Raw genomic sequence first — 9,837 nt, 5'->3', positions numbered from 1 at the left:
GGAACCAGGTACGTGACTCTGTGTGAGATCGGATCGGTTCCACTTCTGATCCTCTGGGGGTCCCCAGAGTGAAAAAGGAGGGGTGAGGGGAAGGAGGAAGATTTATTTGTCATTAGGCAGCTGGAAAAAAAAGTATGAACCCAGGTGCAGGTCCTCTCGACAGAGCCAATCCCGAGAGTGAATCAGAGCACGGGGACTGTGCTGGTCTCTGCTTGAGCAGAAGGGAGGGGAGGGAGGAGAAAGGGTTGGGGGGGGGGGGACCATTCTGCCCCATCCCTACCCGGGGAAATTGGAGCCTGTGAAAAAGACTCCTCACACAGTATCAGCCCAAATCCTATAAAGCTCTCTGAATCGCTCCTCGCTGGGGCTGGCTAAGACTCAGACTGTTTGCCTGGGCGAGTCTGTTTCTGAGTTTGTGCCAGCTCCCTTAAGGGGACGTTTCAGGTAGCAGGGGGCATCCCTTCTGAATGGGACCAGAGCAGCCAGGTGATCTGGGGCTCAGCATCGTCCTCAGCTCAAGGCAGGCTCAGGGCTACAGGTCTGGGACCGGGAGACGCGGTCCTGATGCTGCTGCGGCTAGTCTTGCTTCTTTGCTCATGGCTCCTGATGCCAGCGGTCTCTGGGTCGGGGAGCCAATGCTCCTTGCACAGGGACTACTCACGGGGCTACTACACAGATGGGGACCTGGTGATTGGAGCTCTCTTAGCTGTGAATGTTTTTGAGGGACATCTACCAGAATTTAACAAGTATCCTTTTTGGTTTGATAAGACATATGCGTAAGTGTCATTTGCGCTGGTAATATATCTGTGTGAAATTTTAAATAGATGGGGATGAACAGGGATGTATTTCCGTTCTTCGACAGACGGAGGGATTGGGGCACGCTTTGCCACTGTCACGATTGCTGTTTTCCCTGTCACCTTTGCCAAGCGATCTCCCCGCTCCCTTGTCTCTCTACCTGCTGCTCTTGTCGCTGCCTTCCACGGGTCTGCTTGATTTTTAGTGCCAGAGAGGAGGCAGCAGTTCATTATGGCGTTTTCTGAAGTCCCCCGGGCCCCTTGCGTGGTTAAACAGAGATTGCTTTGCTCTCCCTCCCAGCAACCGCAGGCTGCTTCTGCTCAATGGGCAGAAACTGCAACACAGATTCCCTCAGCCTCTTATTTCCTAGGTCCTAATAACCCTCATCCCTGATGTTCCCAGTCCCCAGGTCTCAGTCCCTACCCTCCAAGCCTTCGAACCCCACTCCAACAATACCTGGAACAGAGCTGTGAGAATTCTCTCCCCCTTTCCTTATAGCCGTGTTGCCAAACATAACCAGCACGTCCTGGCCCTGGTGTTTGCCGTGGAGCAGATTAACAAAGACCCCAGCCTCCTGCCCAACATCTCCCTGGGATTCCACATCTCCGATAATTTATTCCGGGAGAGGCTGGCCGTGGAGCAGTCTATGATCCTGCTTTCGGGCGCAGGCCGGACAGTTCCCAATTACAACTGCGAGGGGCGGCGCAAACTGGTGGCCGTCATCGGGGGAATCAAGTCGACCTTGTCCGTTGCCATGGCCAACGTCATCGGATTCCACAGGGTCCCCCAGGTAGGGCATCTCAACCTATTCCTAATCGCTATCACTGTATTATACTCAATGCTCCCTTAACCCTTCCCCACACGCCGAGGTCTGAAAATAGCTATTTTTTTTAGGAAAATTCTGCAAGTTACTAAATTGTGTTGTCAGATGCATTTTATGACCTAATTGTCGAGAGCAACTCGGAAACCTGCAGGGATATAAGTTCGTTTCTCATATCAATTAGATGTTTCCTGCCTTTCCTCTGCTTCTTAGTTCTCCACACATCGCTGGATAACTATTCTGGTTTGAAACGTTTGGGTTGTTCTTGGGCAGAGACGGCCCGAGAAAGGAGAGGCTGGGAATTCCTTGACCGCACTAATGTCCGGGTTACTGAAGTCCTCTCCTCCAAGAAGCCTTCTCAGATTAAGCCCCGGCTTTCCTCTTCTGCCACTCCCTATCGTGTCGCCCTGACTTGCTCCCTTTCCTCCCTCCTCCCAGCCCCACAGTACTTATGTACATATCTGTAATTTATTTATTTGTATTGATGTCTGTCTCTCCCGCATCCCCAAACCACCCAGACCCATTCATTGTGGGCAGAGAATGTGTCTGTTTATCGTTGTATTGTACTCTCCCAAGCTCTTAGTACAGTGTTCTGCACAGAATAAGCGCTCAATAAATACGACTGAACGAATGAACGAATCTTTCCCCTCGCTTCCCACTATACACCTTTCCCACCCCCAACTCCCGGGGTCGGGGAAGAGAGGACTGGGCTTTTGTGTTAGTGTGTTGAGGGAGATGGAAATTTAGGTCTGGTCCCCGTGCTGCGGGTCTGGGTGTGGGGAAGAGAGAACGACGTTTTTGTAGAAAAGTGATCCGGGCAAAGAGAGAAGTATCTGCTGTAGTAGGTGAGACGCAGGACGCAGGAAGATCAGCAAGGAGACCGATTCAGTATTCAAGGCAGGATTGGATAAGTACTGGGATCAGCATAGTAGCATTGTGGATGGAGAGGGAAGGGCTGATTTTGGAAATGTTGTGAAGGTGAAACCGAGGGGATTTGATGACAGATTGACTCTGTGGCTTCAATGAGACAGATGGTTCAAAGAGAATTCCAGGTCACGATATTGTGTGAGACAGGTGCTGCCTACAGCGATGGGAGAGTCATGGGAAGGACAGAGTGGGAACTGAGTTCTGTTTTAGCCATGTTAAATGGAGGATGTCAGCAGGACATCCTTTTGGAGATTTTTTGTCGGTGATGACAAGATAATACTATGATATTATACCAGTAACTTGCAGTGATCCCACTTTGAAATAATTTTCTGGGTTTGTCACATGTGCTTTGAACAGTGTATATGTGTTGGACAAAACACATATACAAAATGCCCACTTTGTAACTGCTGGGTTTTGCCTTGAGATTATCCATCAGCAAATCATTCAATCAATTAATGGTATTAATTTAGCTCTTACTGTGTGCGAAATGCTGAAACAGCGTGGCTCAGTGGAAAGAGCACGGGCTTTGGAGTCAGAATTCACGGGTTAAAATCTCGGCTTCGCCCATTGTCAGCTGTGTGACTTTGGGCAAGTCACTTAACTTCTCTGTGCCTCAGTTACCTCATCTGTAAAATGGGGATTAAGACTGTGAGCGCCCCCGTGGGACAACCTGATTACCTTGTAACTTCCCCAGCGCTTAGAACATAGTAAGCGCTTAATAAATGCCATTATTATTATTATTATTATTATTATTATTATTATTATTATTATTATTAAATTAAGCGCTTGGGAGAACACAGTGCAAAAGTGCTGGTAGACACATTACCTACCATAACGTGTTTACAGTTTAGAGACGAGTATACAGCCTGAAGCCTCGTGGCGCAGTGAATAGAGCCTGGGAGTCAGAAGGTCGTGGGTTCTAATCCTTACTTCACCACTTGTCTGCTGGATGACCTTGTGCAGGTCACTTCACATCTTTGTGCCTAAATTACTCATCTGCAAACTGAAAAGTAGGACTGCGAGCCCCATTTGGGACAGGGTCTGCTTCCAATCCGATTTTCTTGTATCCACCCCTGTGTTTAGTACGATGGCTGGCAAACAATAAGCGCCTAACAAATACCACAATTACTACCTTTATTATTAAACGTCCTTCGACTTCGATAAATGTCACCGAAACCACTATTTCAAGTGTAGAGAAAATTATTCATGCAAACATAAGTCTGTCAAATAAATTGCGTGCCTTGAGCTGTATGAACTGATTGGATTAATGCATTTTTTTTTTAATTTGGCAGGGTTAACAAGAAGGAAAATGTGTGCGTGTCTAGGTGTGCCTGTGAGTGTTTACATGTGGGTGAATGTGTTAACACGTAGGTAATCCAAATGACCAATCTAAGCCATCGTATAATGTTAATAGACAGGGTTTACTAGCAAATACATTAATTATATGTATATAAATTTTAATTGCTTGAAGGGAATACACGTGTATTTTGATGAATTTGGGGGAATCTTGGGATGGCATCAGCTTGCATTACATAATTTCCCATCAGAAATGATTTTGGATGATGCTCTTTTGCTACTACAGAACTGCCTTTAGAGAAATTAAAAATGCCAACTGGGTGTAGCAATGCGTATCGAATAGCTGCATAACAAAGTCGTTTGCCTGAAATCCAGTTCTTACCATGTCGATGTTCTACTTTGTGCCGCCAAATCCAAATGCTTAAGCGATAACTGAACTTTGTTGTTTTTCATTCAGATCACTTACGGCCCCTTCGATGCCTCCCTGAGGAATTCGGCGCAGTTCCCTTCTCTCTACCAGATGGCCCCCAGGGACACCTCTCAGCAGCGGGGGATAGTTCGGTTGTTGCTGCATTTTGGCTGGACTTGGGTCAGTCTCATTGTTTCCAATAACATTCAAGGTGAAACCTTCGCCAGAGACCTGACACAGGAGATGAGCAGACACGGAGTCTGTGTGGCCTTAACAGAATGGATTCCTGAGACTGACTACTATGGCACAAAGGAAGTAGCAGTATTGTATCAAAGGATGAATGATTTGTCGTCCAATGTGGCCATTGTCTATGGTGACATAGACTCCCTCATCACGTTTAAATGGGTTGTCTGTTGGTTCGGTGTTACCGGGAAGGTTTGGGTCAACACGGCTCACTTTGATGACACTGTGAGTAATGATTATCACCTATTCAGCAATTCTTTCAGGGGCTCTTTGTCATTCTCCATCCACTACGATGATATGCCTCATTTTAAGGATTTCCTCCTAATAGTTAACCCTTCTAAGTACCCCAATGATGTTTTTCTCAAGGATATCTGGCAAGCCCGACTAGGCTGTGACTTGGATGCCCCACAGCATACAAGTAGCATAGCCTGCATAGGAAATGAGAGCTTTGACATCCTAGGCTTACAAAACACTGACATGGAGCTGACTGGGCTAAAGTTCATTTTGTACAGTGCTACGTATAGGGTGGCCCATGGGCTTCATGAAGTGCTTTCGTCCAGGTCAGAAAGGGAAATGTCCGGGACAGAGGACACCGTGGCGCCCCATCCATGGCAGGTAAGAGTCCCCGACATTCCCCTGCGGCAGAGCGCTCTCCGTGCAGTTTGCAACTTCTCTCTCTCACGCGAGTTTCTTTGTCCTTTCATCTCTCATTACACTCTCTCTATGGCAGCTCCACCCGTTCCTGAGTCAGCTCAACGCCAGCACTGGTGACCAGCCATACATTGATGGAATCACTCAGTCAGTCCTAAAATACGATATACTCAATTTACAGGAACCCCTGTGGGATAAGTTGAAACGAGTAAAGATCGGAGAGTTTAAGCCTCAGGCATCTGAGGGAAATGACCTGATCATTAACAAAGAGGCCATTGTGTGGAGTTTAGGATTCCACCAGGTGAGGAAAGAGACAGTTTTGGATGTGAAGGCTTTATCAAGTCAACTAAACCCTTGGTCATCCCCCACCTACCCACCTGTCCACAAAGGGGGAGGGTCTCTGCCTCTGAGTAAGCCCCTCCTCTCCCGCTCCCACACCCATTTCCTCTGACTGGTATGTGGTAACCTTATTGGCAATCTCCCAAACTCTCTCCCCATCACTTCTCAATTCCCTGGGGGTGGTGCCTATGGAATTTCTAACAACAGACAGGCCAATCGCCCATCACGGAGGGGAAAGTAAGGATCTAGAAAAGGAATATTAGACGTTGATAATGATGGCATTTGTTAAGCGCTTACTCTGTGCAAAGCACTATTCTAAGCGCTGGGGGGATGCAAGGTGATCAGGTTGTCCCACGTGGGGCTCACAGTCTTAATCCCCATTTCACAGATGAGGGAACTGAGGCACAGAGAAGTGAAGTGACTTGCCCAAAGTCACACAGCTGACAATTGGCCGAGCTGGGATTTGAACCCATGACCTCTGACTTCAAAGCCCATGCTCTTTCCACTGAGTCACACTGCTTCTCTGTATATCATTCATATGATCATTCATTGATGATCATTCATCTTGAGTCTTGGGGGTCTTGTCCAGGAGGATAACCAGAATATGGTCCTTCCAAGAGTCCTGGCGCTGCTCTCTTGGACAGAGACCCTGGTTGAATCTGATTCAGTGATAATATTTCCCTTGGCCTCATAGTTCAAGTGGAGAGTAACTACATCGTTTGGTCAAGGTCTTACGTTCTTGCTGTCTTTGGGAAAATATTTTCCAGGGTCTCCCCTATGGACTCCCCTAGCAATATCTGTGCTCCTACCATTTCTAACCACAAAATCCTTGACAAATAAAACCAAACCAAACCCCCAAAAATTAACCCAAAAAAGCAACCCAAAACACCATTAACCCAAAAAAGGGAACCTACGGACCTGTTGCTATTCAGGTACTCTGAGTAAATGTTCCTGTCCCCATAGATGGCCTGCGTTTCTCGATTCACATTTCTCTATAGGTTTCCTGAGGTGGGAGTCTTCTTGAGGCATTTCTATGGGGCAAAGGCTAGGGCATTTCAATCGACCATTTAATTGAGAATCAGCAGAGCGTAGAGGAAATTTCATGGACCTGGGTGTCTGAGGATCTGGGTTCTATCTTCAGCTCTTCTTGACCCTGGGCAAGTGACTTCACTTCTCCCTGCCTCAATTTTCTCATCTGTAATATGCTGATTAAATCCTACTCCTTCCTACTTAGACTATAAGCTCCAAGTGGGACAGGAAATGAATCCAACCGGAATATCTTGGATTTACTATCTTGGGAGTTAGTGGGTACTTAATAAATACAATAATTATAATATTGCTATAACTAGTATTAGTATTTTTCTTGTCATTATTGAAGGGGCTGTTCGGCTGAAGAGGAAGCACCTGATCTGAGTAATGTTTCTGAGGGAAAATGAACAGGTTCTAGCAGTAGATTGGATGTGAGAGAGGAATTCCACTGAGGAGCTAGTGATGGTTCCAAGATTCAGGGTTTGAGGATGTCATTGTTGTCAGCGGAACTAGGCAAGTTAGAAGGAAGGGAGGTTTTAAAGAGCCACTTACATTGTCTTTTCCCTTACTGATGTTCAGACCCCTCCCCACTCCGTGTGCAGTAAGAGCTGCCTCCCTGGATTCAGGAAAACAGCTCTGGAGAGGAAGGCCATCTGCTGCTACGATTGTACCCTGTGCCCCGAGGGCGAGATCTCCAACCAGACAGGTAAGGGTCTGAGGGAACCGGCCAACCAATGGCCAGTGCACGGCTGTCTGACCATATCAGTGATTCTGGAATGTCTATCGAATCACCATGGTGGCTGTTGAGCACACCGCATTCACTCCCACCGTCTTACCATCTACACTGAATTCTACATAGCAACTAGCGATAATTCTGCTTTTTTATGGGTTTGGTTAAGCGCTTACTATGTGCTACTCACTATGCTATGTGATGAGAGAGATACAAACTAATCAGATAGGACACAGTCCATGCCGCCCAGGGTGCACGCACTCTCAATCCCCATTTAACATAATAAATAATGGAGGAACAGAGAAGTTAATTGACTTGCTACAAGTCTCCCAGCAGAGAAGTGGCAGAGCTGGAACGTTAACTGGCATCCTTCTGATTCCAAGGCCCATGCTTTATTTACTAGGCCACGCTGTTTCTCACAAAGGGACTAGCCCATAGTAAGCGCTTAACAAATACCACAATTGTTATTATTATTAGTGTCACTATTAACATTACTCATCCACATATCCATCTTTCCAATTTTATCTTCCTCCTTTCTCCACTTTATTTCATATCCGTCTCCCCAACTAGACTACAGTTCCTTCGAAGCAGAAATCATGTCTCTTAACTCTATAGTGGGGGCAAATCGATAGGTAGGATGTTCCCTTACAGACGCAACTCACTGTATGAAGTGCCCTGACGATGAATATCCCAGTGAGCAGAGAGATCGCTGCCTCTCCAGAGTCATGACTTTCCTCTCCTATGACGAGCCTCTGGGGATCGTGCTGGTTTGTTCGGCTCTTTCCTTCTCCCTGATCACAGCCCTGACTTTGGGGATTTTTATCCGGCAACGAGACACGCCCATCGTCAGAGCCAACAACCGCGGCCTCAGCTACATCCTCCTCATCTCCCTCTTGCTCTGCTTCCTCTGCTCCCTCATCTTCATCGGCCGTCCCAGTACAGCATCCTGCCTCCTCCGGCAAACTGCCTTCGGCATCATATTCTCCGTGGCCGTGGCTTCGGTGCTGGCCAAAACCATCACAGTGGTCCTGGCCTTCCGGGCCACCAAGCCGGGGAGCAGGTTCCGGGGATGGATGGGTCCCCGAATATCTAACCTTGTCGTCCTCGTCTGCTCTCTGATCCAAGTGACCATCTGCGGAGTCTGGTTGGGGACCTCTCCCCCTTTCCCTGACTCCAACACGCAGGCTGAGTTTGGCCACATCGTTCTTCAGTGCAACGAGGGCTCCATCTCTGCCTTCTACTGCGTCCTGGGCTACATGGGCTTCCTGGCCCTGGTGAGTTTCACGGTGGCCTTTCTGGCCCGGAATCTGCCAGACACGTTCAACGAGGCCAAATTCATCACGTTCAGCATGCTGGTGTTCTGCAGCGTCTGGATCTCCTTCCTGCCCACCTACCTGAGTACCAAGGGCAAGGCCATGGTGGCCGTGGAGATCTTCTCCATCTTGGCCTCCAGCGCTGGGCTCCTGGGCTGTATCTTTGGGCCCAAGGTCTATGTGATCGTGCTGAGGCCGGACAGGAACACCCGGGACCAGTTACTGAGGAAACGTAATATCGGCATTCAATCCCCTTGATATTTGTCCCGTAGACTAGTGCAAAGTAAACTCAAGTTCCCCTCCTTCCCCTATCGAAATTTCCGTTTTGGAGGGCCCCTATGTTGTTCTAACTCTGCTAAGATGCAAGGCATTCTTTATATATACATATATATTTATATGTACTTTGGAACAGAAATCCATAGATCTATGAATTTCTGTGACATAATTTTAAAAAATTACTCCTGATTACTATCTGCTTTATTTATTCTTTAATTTAATTTATTCCTATAAGAAAGGGTACAATCGCTATTCATGTTGGTACTGGAAGCTAAGTTTCTGTTTCCAATATGGCTCTCACAACTCTGTCACTGAGAGCTGCTTTTTGATTCCTCAGTTATAGTGATACCATAGATTTGGGGAAGGTGAGTTGATGTTCACTGTAGATCCATACATCTTTCAAATCCCCCTGAGGGTCCCTGACATTCTATGATTTCTTTGCGATGTGGAGAACTTGACGGTCTTTACAACCTGCACAGGGATATTGCAGCCATACACAAGTGATTCCATCAGAACTCATCCATCCTTCATACAACAGCCCAACTCAGCCCCTGCCATGGAGCCATTTCCTCTCCTGAGTTTGCCACTGTCTGCTGCTCAATGCTTCTGATTAATTTCTCATTTCTAAAGTCTGTCCTGCCCAACCTAAACAGTGAGACCTTTGGGGCCTCCAGTGTGTGCCTTTATCTGTTCATTCATATTTAGGCTTTTATTTTTTTAATCCCAACTCGGTGCGAAGAATCGTTCTTAACCCAAGCAAATGTTTCCTAAATATCTTTACTACACTAGCTGATCTTCATTTCATTTCTTCACGTTCAAGTCGTCTTCCTTCAAACTGCAGTGTTCTGACCAATCTGTTCATAACCATTCTCTTCCCATTCCGCCCCCCCCCCCCACCTTAGTAATATTGCCATTACTGGTAATATTGAGATCGTATTCACGTGCATGGGAATGTAGCTGAGATAAGCATGAGTGAATTCTAAAAAAACGATCTAACACTTCGTTGCAT

General features: G+C 47.0%; 1 protein-coding gene across 1 annotated transcript; it reads left to right on the top strand.

Moving 5' to 3' along the window:
* The first annotated feature begins 564 nt into the window (after nt 1-564).
* LOC119946439 (vomeronasal type-2 receptor 26-like) lies at nt 565-9,002 on the top strand. The gene is made up of 6 exons (XM_038767735.1): nt 565-776; nt 1,294-1,585; nt 4,974-5,105; nt 5,221-5,442; nt 7,089-7,215; nt 7,891-9,002. The coding sequence occupies exons 1-6, from the start codon at nt 565-567 to the stop codon at nt 8,808-8,810; spliced, it is 1,905 nt and encodes a 634-aa protein (XP_038623663.1). The 3' UTR covers nt 8,811-9,002.
* Nucleotides 9,003-9,837: the final 835 nt, after the last annotated feature.

Source organism: Tachyglossus aculeatus, chromosome 27 (genome assembly GCF_015852505.1).
Source record: "Tachyglossus aculeatus isolate mTacAcu1 chromosome 27, mTacAcu1.pri, whole genome shotgun sequence".
Taxonomy (NCBI): Eukaryota; Metazoa; Chordata; class Mammalia; order Monotremata; family Tachyglossidae; genus Tachyglossus; species Tachyglossus aculeatus.
Note: the sequence above shows the minus strand (reverse complement) of the source record. Positions and strands in the feature narration are given on the sequence as shown.

Bases quoted from the DNA above. Each gene is read 5' to 3' on its own strand.
- LOC119946439 (XM_038767735.1), top strand. From the start codon at position 565: ATGCTGCTGCGGCTAGTCTTGCTTCTTTGCTCATGGCTCCTGATGCCA. The intron at 5,443-7,088 runs GTGAGGAAAGAG...ACTGATGTTCAG, and splicing joins GGAGTTTAGGATTCCACCAG to ACCCCTCCCCACTCCGTGTG. The intron at 7,216-7,890 runs GTAAGGGTCTGA...GTTCCCTTACAG, and splicing joins CGAGATCTCCAACCAGACAG to ACGCAACTCACTGTATGAAG.